The sequence below is a fragment of the Sprattus sprattus genome, assembly GCF_963457725.1.
Source record: "Sprattus sprattus genome assembly, chromosome: 4".
Classification (NCBI taxonomy): Eukaryota; Metazoa; Chordata; class Actinopteri; order Clupeiformes; family Clupeidae; genus Sprattus; species Sprattus sprattus.
In genome coordinates this window covers 11,356,274-11,376,118 of record NC_137923.1, presented here as the reverse complement: position 1 = coordinate 11,376,118, position 19,845 = coordinate 11,356,274, and the positions used below count along the sequence as shown (strand labels likewise).

The 19,845-nt window shown below is 41.4% G+C and overlaps 3 protein-coding genes across 3 annotated transcripts; 2 read left to right on the top strand and 1 right to left on the bottom strand.

The window, feature by feature from the left end:
• Positions 1-2,218: 2,218 nt before the first annotated feature.
• Positions 2,219-4,381, bottom strand: otol1a (otolin 1a; the record flags this gene model as incomplete). Its single annotated transcript, XM_080836770.1, has 4 exons — positions 2,219-3,099; positions 3,320-3,391; positions 3,608-3,697; positions 3,931-4,381. The coding sequence occupies 4 exons, from the start codon at positions 4,379-4,381 to the stop codon at positions 2,219-2,221; spliced, it is 1,494 nt and encodes a 497-aa protein (XP_080692896.1).
• A 2,147-nt stretch (positions 4,382-6,528) lies between these two features.
• Positions 6,529-13,708, top strand: ppm1la (protein phosphatase, Mg2+/Mn2+ dependent, 1La). The gene is made up of 4 exons (XM_080836541.1): positions 6,529-7,267; positions 10,688-10,862; positions 11,762-11,923; positions 12,404-13,708. The coding sequence occupies exons 1-4, from the start codon at positions 6,869-6,871 to the stop codon at positions 12,751-12,753; spliced, it is 1,086 nt and encodes a 361-aa protein (XP_080692667.1). The 5' UTR covers positions 6,529-6,868; the 3' UTR covers positions 12,754-13,708.
• Positions 13,709-14,467: 759 nt separating this feature from the next.
• On the top strand, positions 14,468-16,793 carry arl14 (ADP-ribosylation factor-like 14). Its single transcript, XM_080837788.1, has one exon. It carries the CDS (start codon positions 15,905-15,907, stop codon positions 16,505-16,507), a length of 603 nt encoding a protein of 200 aa, XP_080693914.1. The 5' UTR covers positions 14,468-15,904; the 3' UTR covers positions 16,508-16,793.
• Positions 16,794-19,845: the final 3,052 nt, after the last annotated feature.

Sequence of the window (19,845 nt, the reverse complement as noted above, 5' to 3'; positions counted from 1 at the left end):
CTGTCATATAATTATGAGTCCAGTAAAAGACGGAGCAAACACAGTTTTCTACCGTTGTTGAAATACATCCACGCGTAGACTCGTTTACTTCCATCTGAGAGTGGTTATTCAAAGAAAATATTAAGAACTATATGCTGATAGAAAGAAGGGAACTTTAAGTCACTACACTGCCTGTGCACGATGTGGATCCACGTTGATGTTGTTAGTAAACAAACCAGGTGGGAGCACATCTCCGTGGTCTTTGCGCATGCCCGAGGCAATGTAAACGGTTCACATTTTGCACATGTAAATACGTAACGACAAGAGCCGTTTCCCTTGAAAATGTTCACACCTACCCGCGAATACGATACTATAAACTGATCTGATCACATTGGCACATGTATAAGGGCCTACTGTTTCAGAGGAACAGGGATATTCCAACATATTGTCAAAATACAATTGATACAATTTTTCTGATTCAGTTGTTGAAAGGAGATGGTTATTGATGATTTGCTGGTCATCTTGGACATAGCAATCTTGAGTATGTTGTATGTTGTCATCTAGAGGTAATGGTGACATTGGCAAAAATGCATCTGAGCTCCCAGTCTGACAGATTGTTTGGAGGAGATAAGACATACAGTAATTACATGCCTCTTGTTTATTTTCTTCAGTATCGGATTCAGATAGGGTGGTACCTTCCTGCTTTCCCAATGAAGATGAGCTGAATGTGCTGGTTTGTAGCTCGATGGAGAGGGATCATACCAGGAGTCTTGCTGGTCATCCAGGTGGTGGTATGGAGCTTGAAGCGAAGAGATGCCGGTCAACATGAGTATTGGTTGGATCTACACAGGAGGTTTTCTTGGTCTAATAAGGAAGAGTTGTAATTTGCTTTTGAGGTGTCCTGGGACTCCTCTGGGACCACATTGCTTCCATTTTGCTCCCTCTCCATCTCAAAGGAGTCAAAATAATTGGAGCAGGTCCATTTCACACCTTTATATTTTAAAACTTTGAATAAAAAATCTTTGCAATGTTGCATAGCAGCAAGTAAAAAGTACAGCTAAAGCTCATGAAAACTATGACTCTGTACTGTTAAACCTTTGAGGAGTACAATTACAAATAGGTGTTGCGATTTCATTGACTGGGGTTTGCAACGTCAAGATGCAACAGTGAAGTCATTGCATATTTTCTTTGTTTTTGGTCACTTTCATTTTGTTGAGTTTTTCTTTTACATTTCAACTGAACTACAGTTAAAAACACAAACAAATAATGGGGGACAACCAGATTCCCCTATATACTCCAATAACTTCGGATGATTTGTTTATGTCAGTGAAAAATGACAATTTCTGTTTTTAAGATATCCTCTTCCGTACAAAAAAGTAACTGGGTTTGTTCTTTCATCTAAATGACACATACAAAGGATACAAAATCATGTTGCGTTCCCCTGCACTGATTCTAACAACTCATTCCTGATAAATTCCTCCAGTAAGAATGTTTTCTCCTTGAAATCCAACACTTAAAGGGAATTTTAATTCATAGCATTATAATCCTTCTCTATACTTTATTTAGTAGTGCTGAACCTTGCATTTTGGCACCATCTGTTTATTATTTTAAGAATTATTGGCCAATGTGTGTCACCTGCCTAATGCATTCACTCTGGCTGCACCTGAGTTTTCAAAAACTAAAATTCCATACCCACCCCCCATACACACTCTATCTGAGTGTCTTAGGAGTGCAAAGCAACTATTCTCTGCATCATATGTATGATTCATGAAATGCCAAATATAACACAAACCTGCATATGTAATGTTTTCCAGTGTATTCAGAAGATCAGTTTAATCTCTTCATGACTGAAGCCCTGTAGTGCCATCTAGTGGACAACCCAAATTAAACTTAAAAGCACAAAATCAGTCTGCCTTAACCAGCCTTCTTGTAAAAAACTAAAATGTTTTTAAACATGACAGAATGATAGATCATGTCAACAAATGAAGAAAAACATAGTCTTTTGCAACAGAAAGTTTTTAATTTCAATGAGGCGGTCACCTGTATTAACATACATTTGATGTTGTGTTTCAGCGGTCCTAAATATTACATCAGCAGAAAGAATAGCAGAAAGAAAATTGTCTCATGCAGAGATAATTACTTGCTGTAGTGATGATATTGTGGAGAGTACAGGCAAAGAGCGCATGGGTACAGTGTGCACACAGGTCACTCTGGTGTCAGAGGTTAAAGAGCAGTAGGGTCAGTCCTTGGCATCGGAATAGAGGAGGAAGCCAGAGAAGGTACTGTCATCTTCGCTGCTCGAGTAAACTCCGTTCCAGTCCCGCAGAGTCTCTAGCCACACCTCGTCTCCAGGTGCCAGCGGGAACAATGCCAAGTTGGAGGCTTGGTCGATATCCTGGCCATAAAGTGAGTCACGTGTGCGTAATTTGCGCACTCCATTCACCACCAGGGCAGCGCGGAGTGGCCGGTTCCGGACAGTGATGTGGTAAGAGAACACGTACACACCTGGGTGGGTGCAGTTAAATTTGCTGGTGGCAGGATCCCAGTGACCCTCTTCATTGTAGAAGATCTTGTCAAATTTGACAGGCAGGCCAGGAGGAGGAAAGGACCTGCTGGGGAAAAGACCCACACTGAAAGCTGAGCGGATCTGGACGGCGTTCTCCCCTTGGGCACCCTTCAGTCCTCTCAGTCCTCTGGGACCCTTTGGCCCCCTGGCTCCCTTCGCTCCGGGTATGCCTCTTCCCCCCGGTGGACCAGGTGTCCCTGTGGGCCCTGTGTCCCCTTTAACCCCTGGAGAGCCTGCATCGCCCTTCTCACCATCAGCCCCAGGAAGTCCCTCAGTGCCGTTCCTTCCGGGAGGACCAGCGTCACCTCTTAGTCCAGGAGGTCCATCCTCACCCCTCTCCCCCTTCTCTCCAGGTAGGCACTCTGCAGTTTCCCCCTTTTCCCCCTGGTCACCCTTCATACCATCTAGCCCAGGAGCTCCCATCATCCCAACATCCCCTGGATCTCCCTTCTCCCCCTGAATCCCACTTTCACCTCTGCCTCCTTTCTCCCCCGGATCTCCTTTCAAGCCAGGAGGGCCCATATCTCCATTGTTGCCTCTCAAACCAGGATCACCTGTTTGGACAGACATTTTTGTAGATAAAGAGTAGTGTAGAGTCTCATCACTTCTCAGTTACAGCCCTGCAGAGACTGTTTTACAAATAAAATGGTCTTTGTATGCTATATTCACACAAAACAAAAACAAAATGAAACAGAAGCATCACACAAACTATTAGCCTTTTAAGAGGTCAAGTGTAAATGCGGCCTTAAATCTGTGACGGAAGGATGGTCACACCTTTCTCCCCAGGCCTTCCAGGAATACCAAAAGCACTAGATATCCCTGCCTCTCCACGTTCTCCTTTTTCTCCTGAAAAAATATGGATGGTTAATTACAGATAGCTCTTTTTTTAAATGTTGTTATATAATGTCTTGAAAACAAACAGAACAGGAGCAGAATATTTTAAAAACAATGAAAGTGCTTCACAATTATTAATTTGCTTGCTTTCAAAAATAAGGAAATATGAAATAGCTGCTCAAAACGTTTTATAGCCTCTACAAAGAAGATGAGGCTAAAATAAGATACCTCTACTTCCAAGAGACCCTGGTGTGCCAGGGAGACCTGTGAGTCCAGCTGGTCCTACTGGTCCTTTCTCTCCCTTCTCTCCTGGTGGTCCTGGCATGACACAAATCATTGCCAGCACTGTTAGCCAGGGTATTTCTGAATCCTCATTTGGATAAAACTAAGAATATATTAATACATTAACATCATTGAGAGTCAGTATACTCCTGATTTCACATTTGCTCAAAGTCCAGAGAGTAAACACTAAATTAAGTCTGTGCTTGTACGTATAACTAGCTAATAGAGTTTTAAGAGGTATTTTTCTGGGTTTTGGTCCCTGTCTGTACCTGGTAGACCCCTCTCTCCTACTGGTCCTGGCGGTCCTTTCTCAGGGGGACAGCACGCACAGACGTTAAAGAAGCATTCGTTGAAGTCCAGGGTATAGTTCTCTAGTCCCACTCCATCTGGCACCATTACCTCTGTGTGGTAGTCTGTGGAGTAGGGATCACTGGAGTAAGTGGTGCTGTCCGTGGGGGAGGAGGAGTAGCCATCCATCATGGATTCAGTGGTCTCTTCTGTCCCTGTAGTGCTGGAGGGGCTTGGGGTAGTGGTGGTGAACTTGTGGAGACCCAGACGGGGTGGAACTCCTTGGACAGGCCCAGCCCCACCTCTTGGGGGCTTCTTGGTATGTTTAGCTTTTGGCCATCTTGTGGTTCTGACTGCAGATGTCTGGCTTGCCATCAGGACGGTCAGCAGGGCCATCGCCAGGAAGACAGACTGCAGTGTCTTCAGGGTCATCTCAGTGTGTTGACTGAGAATGATATGGAGAAGTGTGCATCATTTGTATTGAAAGCAAGACAGATGGATAGATAGATATCATAGATTAGATAGATAGATAAGATATCATGTCATACTTACAGTATAGATTGCCTTGCTTAACCTGCTGAATACAGGTCTTAACCAGTTCTTTCTAATAACACAACCGAAGCTCTGCCTTTTAACAAGTTCTTCTTCACCATCCTCAAGCAGTCTGACCAATGAGGAAGATACCTGTGATTTGAAAGGTGGGTGGCATCTGGCTTGCACTCCAAAGCTGATACCTGAGGACAGGCTTCTGTTTCTTTTTGAGAACAAACCTAACCAACGGTCACTCTTTTCACCATTTCCCTTTCTTATTCCATGTATGAAAAATAAAGCACTTCAACTTGTTCTCAAGAGGATAAGCCAACCTTAATTAATACTATACAAAGTCAGTTCTAGGTTGTGGGATCATGAATTTCCCAAGGATCAAAAGGGAAACACAAGGTAGGGGTGGGGGGGTGGGGGTTACAAGAAGTATGTGTGTTAGGTGACACCTGAGGGTTATGGTCAGGTGCATAATCCCTTATGGGCGCACAGGAAAGACAAACCTGAATATGGATAACAGTAAGAAACCTTTTATACTGAACATGGTGTTGGAAACTTAATAGCAATACTGTGTGCAAATTTCCTAGATCTAGGTCCTCTGGTGTTGGGTTGAGATCAGGTTCATTGCATGTCAGTGTGATCAATCCACCTGGCAGCACATCAAACAAGATCTGAAACAGCAAGTCAAGAGAAAAACACATCTTTCAAATGAAAGCCGAGGTAACCTCTATTCAAATGAGGTTCATGATATCCAGTACTGACATTTCCATCTCGTGAGAGTCACCCAATATGGTCTGGTGGAGTGCTACCTGACTATGAGGGACAGTGTAGTTCAGACTTTCATCTGCTGCCAATGATTTCACAGCTTAACAGTGGAACAATTTCTAAGTTGTCAAATATATTACACTCGTATAATAAATCGAATACATTCAGGAAACAAATGTGAATAACTATTGAAAGTGAGGGGGATTCCAAACAACCAACCCCTTATGGGGAATAGTTTTGTTGATATTATAATAGCGGTGCATGAGATAGCTACTTGATTAGATAAATCCCTTTTTATTTTAACAGGTTATGCAACGTCTGTGACCTGATGGTTTCATAAATAGTCGAACTATAAAGTGTAAACTATTTAGGCCAACGTTACATATTGTGTTACCTATCTCGGCCATTTAAACGAGAATGCAATTGGCTATTTCAAGGAACTGGCTACAATCTTCCGATTTGTGGTTTGGGAATTGTTGCAATATAAAAAAACAAAAAACAAAACATAGTCACGTCAAAGGAGCGAAGGGTAATCAATGCCGAAATCATTTATTTTTTTGCCTACAATGCACGACTTGTTCTACCCAAAACTACACATCTGGAAAGGCTACTGACAATGACGCTATACCCCGCGTCGTCCACTAGAAAAAGCCCTTTATATACAGTTTAGTCGACTTCCAATTGCCTGAGCACAAATGCACGACTTTGTTGTTTTGGTCGCGTAAAGATGAGATGATTAAGCCTGACTAAAAAGTAACAGCCCCAAGAGTACAGCATAGACATAGTATCTATACTATGTATATGGATTACAGTGTTCTCACATGATTGTCACATTATGTAGCCTATAGGGAAATGCATTTGTGATGATCATGTCATTGATAACCCAGGCAATATGTCATGGAGGTTAGCAAATATAAAATCACACAAAGCATGCTCACAATCAAACACACGCGCGCTACGATTTACATAGACCTAGTCACGACTTTGATACGTCTGGGGAAAGGCAAATAAATCTGTACTTTAAAATCGTATGAGGCCCGAAATATGTTGGTGCAATGAATCACAGAGCATGCTCACTACAGCGGTGGCCATAGAAGCACTTTTGCAGTGATGTGGGCTACGTAATGCACCCATTAGACGCTTGGCAGCCTAATGTTGTGCTAACAATATAGTATTAACTCGAAGAGCGTAAAGAGCCCCCCCCCCCCCCCCCCTTTAAACTCGTCATGAGGTCCGATTCGCGATATTTCAGCAATAAAGCCAGAGAGCCTCACTTAAAAGACACAGTTTAGAATGCGCTATACTCGACAACTTCCTCGCATTGTGTGGCGGTTTCTTCTACTGCTATTCTATCCACAGCTACACTCGAATTTGGTTTCCCTTCCCCGACTGCACACGCAGGCGCCAACAAACGGAGCTCGTTCAAACAGCTGCCCACCTCTACTAGAATTCAGATGCGTTTTGCGGGGAGCGCTTTGTTGAAAGGCCTTTTCGTTTCAGACCTTAAGCGGACATCGGGGGGGTTCTTTGCAGTTGCTATTCTTTTAAATGATTTACAGTGGAATGGAGTAAATTGTGCGAGAGGAACGACATTAAGCAGTTTCTGTGCGTGTGATGATAGGAGACACAATGACGCTGTTGTCTCTTTTAGGTCGGATCATGCGTTATTTCTTACTCAGGCCAGAGACCTTGTTTTTGCTATGCATAAGCTTGGCTCTGTGGAGTTACTTCTTCCATACGGATGAAGTGAAGACCATTGTGAAATCCAGCCGTGATGCTGTGAAAATGGTGAAGGGAAAAGTGGCAGAGATCATGCTGAACGATAGACTTGGAGGTCTGGATGTCGCGGATGCTGAATTCTCTAAAACCTGGGACTTCAAAAACAACAATGTAGCAGTATACTCCATCCAAGGCAGGAGAGACCACATGGAAGACCGGTTTGAAGTAATCACAGACATTGTTAATAAAAGTCACCCGTCCATATTTGGGATATTCGACGGTCACGGTGGGGAGGTATGATGTTTTCATGTTTTATACGTATTTATTCTGGCTACTGGTAGACTGTGTAGTGAAAGTAGTCTTCATTATCATCCAGCTAACGTGGTCTACAAATTGCATGGAAGTGTATGAACTGGTCCTTATGCAATAATTTCATATACCTCATATGAAAGTAGCTAAACGGGTGGGAAATGCATTTCACCCTGACCCATTCCAAATGAGGTAAAGACAGAAGGCATAGGCCTGTGTCCTTTTCAGCTACTGAATTTTCAGTTAACATTTATTTCACAGGGATTAGGTCTTAACCGTTAAGGTCTTCAAAACCCTGGGGAAAAGAACAGTGAATATGATGGGCTTGGCACTCCGAGGATGTGGGCTTTTTCAGATGCTATAGGTCAGTCAATTCCCTGGGTAGTCACCAGAGATGGACTTAGTTGCGCACACATCACTTGGTTGCATTCATCTCTTACCTCACCCAGAAGAGAGAGAGAGACATCTGCTACTGTCTTTGTGGAAGTCACAGACCATGGCAGATGTTGTGTTGTTTGTATTATTATAAATCCAATATCAGCTTTTTAGGTGACCATATGCAGTAAATGTACCTGTAAATCATTACTTACCTCCATGTTTACGGTGTCTGATTAGGCCATATCAACATTTACCATATTAGTATTCAGCAGTAAGAACAGATCTAGTTGCATTTTATGGAGCTGCTTCTGTAAAATTAGATTCTGCCGTCAAATTCGAATAGTGTGTGTGTGTGTGTGTGTATGTTTTCAACTTTAGTAAGTTGCTTCAAGTTCAGTGTATAGTGTTGGTCTTTGTAAGCATACTATGCCACAGAAAGGGCATATAGCAAAAGAAGAATGAGCAAGCTTCTTAGATATGGATGGAGGTTTCTGTAAACCACTTCCTCCCATTACGCTGCATTACATTAAATATTTAGCTGTTCTGTCTGATGTCTACTGTTTGTGTTCACAGTATGTGTTATTGTCCTGGAAGGGAAGGTTACAGAATATTTTATATTAATGAAAGTATCTCACTTTATGCCTCCACATTTTAAGAGCAAAGGTAATTTTGAGTCATGTCACACACTATACTGGGGTAATAACAAATGCTTGGTCATGAAAAGAATATTCTTTTGTCAGAATCTATTTATATAAAAGTATAGATGGGGAGATATGGCCGTAGAGAGAGTGTGAGCGAGAGAGAGAGAGATTTGTACCCTATGAAACGGCATGGTGAGACATAACTCACACGATCAGTGTGACCTTGCAGTTAAGGAGATCTGATAGGTGCATGGTGCTCACCAATTGGCCTCTGAGAAGGCAGGCATTCAGGCTGACTGGCTTTGAGTGCCCTATACACCCACTCACCAGAGGCGTTCCCTCTCACACACACATACACAAGCACAAATAATTACTTTCATAGTCAGTTGCATTTCAACAGTTCATTTTTCTCATTTCAGAGTCAATGGTAGCGGTAATGGTGTCTGCTAATAATCTTGCACATTAGTCAGTGCTAATGGGCTCATCACTTAGGGGTGGCTTCTGTTTTTAATGAAGCTCCCTGCTGTTGTAATTAAACTGATCCTGAGAAGTGAAGTGGCTCTCTTACCCCAGAGAGAATAGCTGGGGCGGAAATCCCGATTAGAGCAGTCAAGACCTATAGAATTAAGAAATAATACATGAACATAAAGGTTTTATAAATAACTGTGTCTTGCAAAAGTGAGCACATTTTTATTTATAGTCTTCCAATCCCATCCAAGGGTACTTGGTGTTTTGCCACTGCTAGTGATGTCATGAGAAGTATTAGGTACAGAATGAAATTACAACCCCCTTTGAGTTAATGTGAGAGTTTAAGCCACTCTGCGTCATTAAACCCGTCAGAGTTCTAGAAATAAAGTGTTGTTTTACAAAGCTGTTGTAACTTATTTAGTATTTCATGTGTATCTGTCGTATTTTTACACAATACTGACATAATTTATTAATAAAGTGTCATCTATCCACCCTTTAATACCATATTTGGAGAAACATCAATTACATTGTTGATTTAAGGATTTAATAGTAGTGACTATAGTGTCAACAATATCACTGCTCATGTTATCAGGACAAAACCCAACATGCAAAACTAGGTACCCCTTTGGATGAAGGGAGGTGTATTCATTATTATCTTGATTCTCAAGTAAGCATATGGGAAGCAGCCCCCCACCCCTTCCCCCTGTTAATGTCTCTCACTCTCAAATTAGCATAGTATTTAATTCCTGCCAAAGCTACATATATGATGAAAGAGAACACTGATTAAACAATGCAATACAAATTTGAATCGCATTGGTTAATGGTGTAGCTTTACACTGCAATACAGTGATGTTTGGAGAGAAAATAATATAGTAAAATGAACAGTCACAATGATGTCACAACCACTCTTGTTTATGAGCACCAACCATTGCTTGAATGACCATTGTGCTTCAGCCGAGGTCAAAGAATGAGTGGGCGCATGTCTCAGTCAGTGGTTTTGAGATGGTCACTAAGGAGCTACATGCTTTGTCTACTTGTTAAAGTGATGGAAAGCTTTTGAATACATAAAGCTAAAGTTTGTACAAAAGCACATGGAAGAATTTAGAGGACGTCCAAATAAAGAGTAGTCTCTGAGGAGTACATGAAATAAATACAGTTTTATTAATATTATTTTATCAATTATTAAAATTCATATTAATAATGATTATAATAAATATCAAAATCACAATTATATTTCTAAAGTATCTCAAACAAAAGAACTGATTAGGCAGTCTTTAAATGCTTTTTAAATGTTCCAAGGCTGGCACTGGAATAGCCAGCGCTAGGAAGATCATTAACGTATCATGAACGAAAAGACTCTTGACTGTGATGTCTTGCTGCTGAACGACAGCAAAGACAACTTAATCAGAGGAGCAAAGTAGTTGAAAAGGAAAAATAGTGCTACATAAGCATTTAAATAGTTTGGTGCCAATCCAATGGCCTATAGACGAGAGTGATGGATTTTAATTTGATTAAAGTAAGATTAATTTAATTAAAGTTAGATCTAAGTAGTCACCACACGCCGTATTATTGGGAAAATGCTTCTACTTAAAAGGAGTATTGCAACATGTATTTGGGGAAAAAGCCATCAGCTCAATATATCACAGAGCTGATGGCTTTTGTACTCAAGCAACATTACAATCAATATGTGACTCAGTAGCAAGGCTATGCTTTACTTCAAAAACATGTATTTGTTTGTCTCACTGATCCCAACCTCATGTGTCTCATTAACAAGTCGGAAGTGCTCAGTTCTGGCAAATCCTGACTATACCTCTGATCATGAGAAATGGGACTACATTTGTATTGCAAGCAAAATTCAGTTAGAAAAGACCTAAAAAGAAAAATATTCCATGTCAGCTTCTTTTTCTTCATTTCTCAGACGGCTGCTGACTACGTGAAGGCACACCTGCCCGAGGCCCTGAGGCAGCAGCTCCTGGCGTATGAAAGGGAGAAGAGGGAGAGCCAGCTCTCGTACCCTGCTATCCTGGAGCAGCGCATCCTGGCAGTAGACCGTGACCTGGTGGAGAAGTTTTCCGCCTCCCACGATGAAGCAGGTGAGGTTAAGAGATTATGTATGACCAGGACCAGAAGTGCTGGATTTACTGAACTGAGAACAGTACGGTCTCTGTGATAGCTGTTGCTCTGTTATGTGTCTCTTGGAGACACCCGTCATTATGCAAAAGTGGCTTTTAGTGAAAGCATGGCATACTGTATGCTATATGCTTTTGAGGGATCCCTGGGATTTGACGCCACAGGTGTGATGCAAGTGCGCTGCTTCACTAACTCTGACTTAGAGGAACTTGGAGAGCAGGAGGCAGGTGTAGGAAAGTCTGTGGAAAACTACTGTCAGCCATTTGAATGGCCCTAACCACCTTTTCGCAGATTGAATAGGGATTCCCAGGGATTACGTAGTGAAAGGTCAAAGAATTTGAGGAATATAGGAGGATTAGTTTATTAGAACCATTAAAACATTAAAATAGAACAGGGCTCAAAGGGGCCACATGATCCTGGGGAAATGACCAACATAAAGGAACCATACTGACCTTGTCTGCCCCATTACCCCAGTATATCTGTGTGTTAAGCTCCTTTTACTGTCCTGACATTTAGTCAGTTTAGTCATTCATACAGTATGACTAAACACTGAGAAAAATCACCTTAAAGTCAACACCAACAAAAGCCTAAGAGAAAAGAACAGAACAAAAGGGAGAGCGGGGGGAGAACAAAAATCTTTTTGAACAGAAATGGTCATTCTTGTGTAAAGCTGTCAGACCAAGAAGCGGCAGACTAGCTGAGTGTCCCTTCAGAGTAAAAAAAAAAAAAAAAAGAGGCCACTGACCTCCAGTGGAGTAGGTTTTTAGGAGTGGGAGAGACGGAAAACTCCTACACCATGCCCTTAACAGATTTGTGCGCAGATGTTTCCGATATTCCTGATCGTACCTTTTTTCTTTTGTAGGTACAACATGTTTGGTGGCCTTACTCTCAGATAGAGAGCTGACAGTAGCGAATGTTGGGGACTCCAGAGGTGTTCTGTGCGACAAAGATGGAAATGCAGTTGCTCTATCACATGACCACAAGCCTTATCAACTCAAAGAGAGAAAGAGGATCAAGAGAGCTGGTGAGTGTGTTAGTTGTAGAGGGATGTGAAAACTCGGTGAAACAGTTAACTATGCAACAGTATCACACTGCCATCTGCTGACTATTGTGAGTTCTGCAAAAATAGTAACCATCACATTGTACCCAACTATGAAGATTTATGATCAATGTATATATTTTCATATTTCTTTGATTTTCTGTCGCACATCACATGAATGCAGTATTACTCAAGGAACTTGTCTTGATGTGGTCACACACATGTGAAATAATACCCTTGGTCAACCAGGCTGATTCAATGAAAGTATAATCTGTGATGTTTCATATATTGATACATATACGTTATGAGCATGTCAATGTTCTGGGGATTAAACCAATTTCATTTCAATTCATTGAGCTGTGTGCAAAACCCCACATTGTCAACACGAATGAAAAAGACAGCTTGTTTGTTGTTTGTGTTTTCAAAGTTAAAATTCATTCATGTAAATGTTTTCCTCTGCTGCAGGTGGTTTCATTAGTTTCAACGGCTCCTGGCGTGTGCAGGGCATCCTGGCCATGTCGCGCTCTCTGGGAGACTACCCACTGAAGAACCTCAACGTGGTTATCTCTGAGCCTGATGTGCTGACCTTCGACCTTGATAAGCTCCAACCTGAGTTCATGATCCTGGCCTCAGATGGACTGTGGGATGCCTTCAGCAATGAGGAGGCAGTGCGCTTTGTTCGTGAGCGCCTTGATGAGCCACACTTTGGGGCCAAGAGCATTGTGCTGCAGTCATTCTATCGTGGTTGCCCAGATAACATCACTGTCATGGTGGTCAAGTTTAAGAGCGGGCCTGGCGGCAGGGTGGCAGAATAGACTTGGAACTGTGTTTTTTTGAAAGAGGAGAGGACATCTGCAAAGAGTTCCAACACAAACTCTTTACCTTGATAAAAGATGGGTACAGTATAATGTACTGGCACACACATCTCAAACACTGTTGTTTCTGAAGGAATAACAATATTGTTCTCTTAATAACTGCTGTAAAATGAACACAGTACAGTGTTTTTAGAGTCCTTGTCTGAGAAACATACAGCTGTTTGGCATCAAAGAGCAACATGTTTTTTTAAGTTCATAGTCACTGGATAATTTGAAGGATTGTGTTTTTTTTAACCTATGCATTCAGGTGTACCAAGTACTGTTTACTAACGATAACTGCACTGCATATAATCAAAATGGCAGGTAGTTATGGCACTGATATAGTCCTGAGAAATGCATTTTTCTCTTTTTGTTTCCTCAAGTAACTAAACATAATCACTAAATGCCTGTGCTTACTGCTCAGTCTCTCATTTGCCTACTGAAAGACTCAATTCAACCTGCATGGCATCCCATACTGAGGAGGACAGATCTGTGGATAACTACTGTAGTATGACTTCCCAAGCACAATGGCCATAGTAGGAGCTTGAAAAGGTCAGGTGCTTTGTGATATGTCATTTGTTAATGTGTTTCAGGATAAATGGTAACAGGTCACAAATGGTAGCATAGTTAACTGACCAGCTTTGCCAATTGTACCGTTATTTGTCTGCTGCTTTGTTATGTCACTCTAATTATTTAGTAGTAGAAGTAGCCTTACTGAACTGTATATTACACTCATATTTTGTGGCCTTTTTCATTTGCCAGTGAGGCCATTGCCAAATAAGACAATGTAATAAAAAAATGCAATGTACAATATGCCATCCTCTCCCCCTTGCATGCACATCTGAAACTACAATGATACGTCAAAGAAGCAGCATTATTCACCATGACCTTGATATACAACAAAAAGTGTATGAAATTTCAAGGGAGCGAAATGCTAGATTATAGTGTCTCCACAGCGCTGTAGTCGTTTCTGCTATCCGTGGGGTCATGGTTGGGACAATAAATGATAGTCAGTCACAAAGATGACACTTTGTAGCCTTGTATGTCCTTTCTTACTTTAATAACACACATTACCAGCAGCCCCAATGACGCTCTACCAAAAGAAGTATTCACACTTGGTGACACGACTAGGAAGCATGTGCCACTGCCACAATAATGTCATCCCATTATCTGCCTGTCTGTCTATCTGTAAAAGGCGCCTTGTATTGATTTTAATTAGCAGAGGCTTTGCTGTTTACGGTCTGATTAATATGTTACTGAAGATAAAACCACACGGAGGTGTACGTTCGGCAATTAAGGACATTCTTAAATAAGATGTTTCAACAGAAACGTTCTCAAATCCATAACGAGAATAACGTACACAAATTACCCGAGCGTTCCCTTGGGTGGAGTAACCAAACACTAAGAAGCTATCTTTGTCACATGCACAGCTATGCTGACGCAGTCTGGATACCGTCAATCGTGACGGTTGGTGCCAGGTGGAACGCCTAGAATAGCATGTACATTGTAAATTATCAAAGGCTTTGGATGCCAGGGTTCTGATGTAACCTATAACACGTTTACCGAAAATCGTGTTGAGTCACTGTTTGTCCACAGTGTTACAAGAACTGACAGCTCGCCACCTCTAGTCTACTGATCTACATAAGGGGCTGTCGCCATTACCCGTAACAAAACAGCCCAACAAGTGTTGGGGACAGGGGACTCAACGGGGGAACAAGCGCAAGATTATTATTTAACGCTAGAGGGCCTAAAGGCTACATTTAACATGGGTCAGCGTGGTTCAAAGAGTTCTGTGGAGACACAAATGCTTTTCACCTGTGATGGAGGAGGTGGTAAGCCCACTGAAATATGTGAGAATTTACAAAAATTATCGACGGCTGCTATCCAACATATTGACATGAAAGGCCCTCGGGTTGCAAAGCGCAGCTGGAGTCGCTGTTGTGAGAATCCAGGACTTGTGTTCGTTGAGGATCCGACTGGTGGTGTTTGGCTGAAGCCAAGAGACATAGCCTGAAGATGGGAAACAACAAATTTTACTTTTTGCTCATTGGTCCGAATGCTAGTATGAAGCAAGACATGATGAGCCGTTGATCTTTGAATCGGCCTGTGAGGAGATGTTGCAAAACCTCGGAATTATGCCGTGATACTTTTCTTAAAAGTCTGCAACAATGAAGATCTGTAATGGCTTATTAACAGCAAAATGGCTGTGCTAACACTGGACTGCTGTTGTGGATGCTGGAATCAAATGGGTCCAAAAAGATATACTGTGGGTCTAAACGAAGTTGTGAAGCATACAAATTGGAAATTGGAAATCCTTTACTAAGAATGCAGTAACTGATGGAAAAGATGCGGAGGACAATGATTAATGGTTCTGATCGCACAACCATAGAGATCTCCTCAAGCACGGTCTGATACAGTGCCTGTGGACACATGCACTAATACAATAATCAAACGAACAACAATGGTTTAGAAATAAAGTAAATTAAATAATCTGACTACAATGGAATGGTTACCATAATGATTAACTTAATCAATGGGATTGTACGAACCGCATATCTTCGAAACGCCTCAACCCATTGTCACTCACGCACGCGTGAATGGGCGCGCGCGCGCACGCGCGCAGACACACACACATACTGTTCTTACAGTTTATTTTGTTCATTCTTATTTCCTGTATTTTGATATTAATTTTTTTACAACATTCCAGTTAACTTTTAAAATTAAACGTTACACTTTTAAATTAACTTGTGTGTTTTATAATCAATGCTAATGGGGGGGAAAAAAACATAAAAGCAAGCTGGGCAAACAATTAAGGATGAAACAGAACAAAAACATTTGAATATTATGAAAATATATGGGAAAGTATCTCATGCTGTAAAAGTATTAGGCTTTGTCCTCGCAGATCCACCCAATTTATGTCTTCACTTTGAGTTGAGATGTTGTCACTTTTCAGTTGTACTTTGACCCCATAGGCCTACCTTATCAGTGACTTTTAAGTGAGCTAAATCATAACTCACCAAGTAGAAAAAGACAACTCACTGAGTAAACACACTCCAAGGTTGAGTAGGCACACAGCTTCAGTGTTATCGAGAAAAATTCTCTGCTGTCAAAAATGGGTCAGAAAAGTTCCAGAATTTTTGAAGCTCGAGTCTTGCTCTTAGGTCTAGACTCGGCGGGGAAATCTACCACCCTCTACAAATTAAAGTACGATCAACCATTTTCTACAGTGCCTACCATTGGATTCAACGTGGAAATGATCGATACCAAGAAAAATAGGAGAAAATTGGCCTTAACGGTATGGGACATTGGCGGACAAAAAAGTATGAGGCCTCACTGGAAAAATTTCTACCAGGACACCGCAGGATTCATCTTTGTTGTTGATTGCTCTGACAGGGAGCGCCTGAATGAGGCACGCAAGGAGCTTGAGCGCATTCTTAGAAGTGAACAGCTAAGGGGACTTCCTGTGGTGATTTTTGCCAATAAACAGGATATTCCTGGATCTATGACAGTAGGAGATATCACTGAGAAGTTCAATATGGCCAAGATTTGCAGCGACCGAGACTGGTATGTTCAGTATTGTTCAAGTTCTACCGGAGCCGGATTGGAAGAGGGATTCCGAAAAATGGCGCATCTAGTGAAACTTTCATCGGCGGACACCGTGAAGAACACAGTTAAATATTTGAGCTCCAAGTCGATCAAACCATTTAAGTCATAGCCTAGTGGTTATTATGGCACTCAAAACTGTACCCAGAATATACGCATATGTATAATTATAATAATTTACATTGGTAGCAGGTCAAGAAACGTAGTTATTTGTGTTCATCTCAAGACTCGAAATTATTCAAACCAAACTTCTGTTCCAATACAGTGCAGTTTAGAGACCATCGTGCAACGCTGCATGGTTGGTGTTCAGGATGTCCTGCAGCACTAACCAACTATTTTTCCCCATTCTGAGGCCAGAGGTGGCCCCTACCATAGTTGTGTGTTTACATCAAAGAGAATGATATTCAGACTATGTTGTACAGTTCTGAGTCACAGCACACAAATAGTTTACTAGAAACATTGTCCTAAAGCGCTTTGGCCCTGTGCTCTATCTGAAGTCAAATGTAACAGGTGTTTTTCAAAAATGTAGTCTGGAGCTGTAATATACAAGTCTACAAGTCATTAATTAAAATAAAATTAATGAAAAAGCATAGCTTGAAATTGGACAATTTATGAAGAATGCCAAAAATGTTCAATACATATGCCAAAATATGGTTGTCTCAATAACCAAGTAATGAGAGAGTACACATACCAGTTGTTCTCTAAAATGTTGAATTACTACACACATTGTTCATACCAATTTATCTCTTGAAACAGCTCAGAGTCAAGAACAGTTTCATTAGCGAATGGCAGGTCTAACTGGATGGTGCTGTCAAGCTAAAAAGGCACCGGATGCCAAAAAGAGCCCGGGTGACGTAATGTTGACTTTCGAACGCCTCTTGAGTGACAGTTTCTATGCCAACGTTAGCATTACGTAATCCGGTCACCACGTAGGCCGGGCGCTTATTAGCTTTAAGTCTCAGAGTCGTTCGAAAGCCATCAGCTACTTTTTAGTCGCTTAATATTGTGCCTTAACGGACACTACGCACCCGGACACTTTTTAGCTATCAGTCAGAGAGTCTCAAGAGTTGTTCGAAAGCCATCAGGTACTTTTTACACGCTTAATATTGGCTGCCGGTCTTTTGTAAGTAAGCACACATCAACAGGTTTAGCAATTCCTCCTTTTGTGCGACAATATTAAGCGACTAAAACGTAGCCGATGGCTTTCGAACTACTCTTGAGACTCTCTGACTGATAGCCAAAAAGTGTCAGGGTACATAGTATCCGTTTAGGGACAATATTAAGCGAATAAAAAGTTTTAGCTACACCTGCCTGCTGGTAACCTGTAAGTTAGCAATGTCCGCTAGCATGTCAAAGCTAGCGAGCCCCCGTTGTTCTTTAGTAAAATGTTGTGCAAACAATGCCCTGTTTTGTTCAAATTTAATTGTGGGTGCCGTCAGATATGTCTTAAAATCACAACACATTAAGGACTTTCTTAATTTAAGCACAACAACAGATGAATAGCTTCAAGCTAACAAGATAGCTCGTTACACTAGCACGAGCTAGCTAATGAAATGGGCTTACTTTGATACTATAACCAACTAGCGAATCAACCACTTTCCTACCAAAGTGAAACATCAAGCACATGGTTGTTTTGGTTGGTTTATTGTAGGTCAAATACAAGCAAGCTGGTCTCAGGTAGCAAAGTACAATGCAAGATGCTCTGAAGTAAATCGCGTTAGGGTGACGTATTGGCGTTGGCATAGCAACTGTCACTCAAGAGTCGTTCGAAAGTCAACATTACATCACCCGGGCTCTTTTAGGCATCCGGTGCCTTTTTAGCTTGACAGCGCCATTTCCTGATCCACTGACTGGAGTGTGGGTGGGCAATACCAGTGTAGAAACGTCCTATGGGCTGATCATAATGGGGGCCAAAGTTGTGGTCTTATGCCATCCCGAGAGGCGGAGAAATAAAAAAAATCACTAGTCATCAATATTCAGAAAAATCAGGCAGGAATATATATTCAGCAATAAAATTCAGAGAAATCAAGGAAATCAGGAAAATCATACAGCCAGACACAAACCTTTCGGGTTATTCCCCCTTTTGAACATTCCTTTTTTTTTTGTATTCTTTTTATTTCAGTTCAGTATGGACATAACATCTTGAGCATATCTGGGATTTTTTTTTTTTTTTACATTGAAGGTAGTAACTGATAATAATACAATACAATACAATACAATAAAAGTACAATGGACAAAAAAGAGAAAACATAATTAAAAAGACAAACAGACAAACTTCAAATTAAAGGTACGGGGTGACCACTGAATAGAAGCTGTAATTGCTTTATGGTAAACCAATCGCAACCTCTGCTGTGGAATATACTGTGTCTTGACTTAATCTAGGGATAGTGTGATGTGCGTCCTAACATAATCCAGAAAAGGTCCCCATATCTTATTATAGTTATTTGCTGATCCTTTCAAAGAGTGTCTTATCTTTTCAAGTTTGAGGAAGTAAAGTGCTTACTTGACCCAGTGTGTGAATGTTGGGGGTTTGCAGTCCTTCCATTTGATCAAGACAAGCCGCCTGGCAAGGAGCGTGAGGTAAGCAATGCTATTTGATTGTGCCCTAGTTAGACCCAGATGCTCAGGTGTTGCCCCAAATAACCCAATTAATGGGCATGGCGACATTGGCCTTTTGAACATTCCTGTGGATGTAGATGGCTTGTTGGTGGAGCAGCTGAGTAACACAACTCCTTTGCGAGGCTGAACACGAAAGTCTTTAGTCTTCCTGATTTTTGATGCCAGGGTTGGTTGAGTGGTGAAGGTGATGGTTGTAGCTGGTGTTATAGGAGCAGGTGTGATGACTGATTCCTCCATCTGCACACACCTGATCATTGCCATCCACTGACCTCCAGCTACAACACAAACACTTAAACTCTTTATGCAGGATGGGCCTCTTCTACCAGAGCTCAACACACAATCTAATCAACCCTGCACTTACCCTTCCTCAGTGAAACTACAGGCACGGTTTTGAGGGTCCCCAGGACGCACAGCAGGGGTTGCTTTTAGATGACATGTGATGTAGATCTGTGGCAAGAGATGTAAACCACCGATATGAAGAAAGGTCAAGAACTATAACAGCCAAAACAGTTGGCCCAACATACCAGGTTGCTAGGTTGCATGGTAAAACAGAAAGGTATCAGTGTAAAATGAAGTTTGTTCGTAGATGAGTTGAGAACTTTCGTTTAATTAGGTTTACAGCTTCATCATCCACTTCTTTCAGGGTTTTCCAAAAGTTGAAACACATCTCAGAAAACGGTGTAAAATAATTTGATTTATTAACAGCTCTACAGGTGCTGGGCCAATGTCATAGGCCTACTATCAGGCAATGAATAATAATAACCGTAGTCATCTTTACATCATCTTATCAACCCAAAACGCCTGAAGAACCGCCTCATCAGAAAAAATACT

Excerpts from the sequence above, each read along its gene's own strand:
- ppm1la (XM_080836541.1), top strand. The coding sequence starts at position 6,869 with ATGATAGGAGACACAATGACGCTGTTGTCTCTTTTAGGTCGGATCATG. Across the intron at positions 7,268-10,687 it reads TCGACGGTCACGGTGGGGAG|ACGGCTGCTGACTACGTGAA; the intron begins GTATGATGTTTT and ends TTCATTTCTCAG. Across the intron at positions 10,863-11,761 it reads CGCCTCCCACGATGAAGCAG|GTACAACATGTTTGGTGGCC; the intron begins GTGAGGTTAAGA and ends TTTCTTTTGTAG.
- arl14 (XM_080837788.1), top strand. The coding sequence starts at position 15,905 with ATGGGTCAGAAAAGTTCCAGAATTTTTGAAGCTCGAGTCTTGCTCTTA.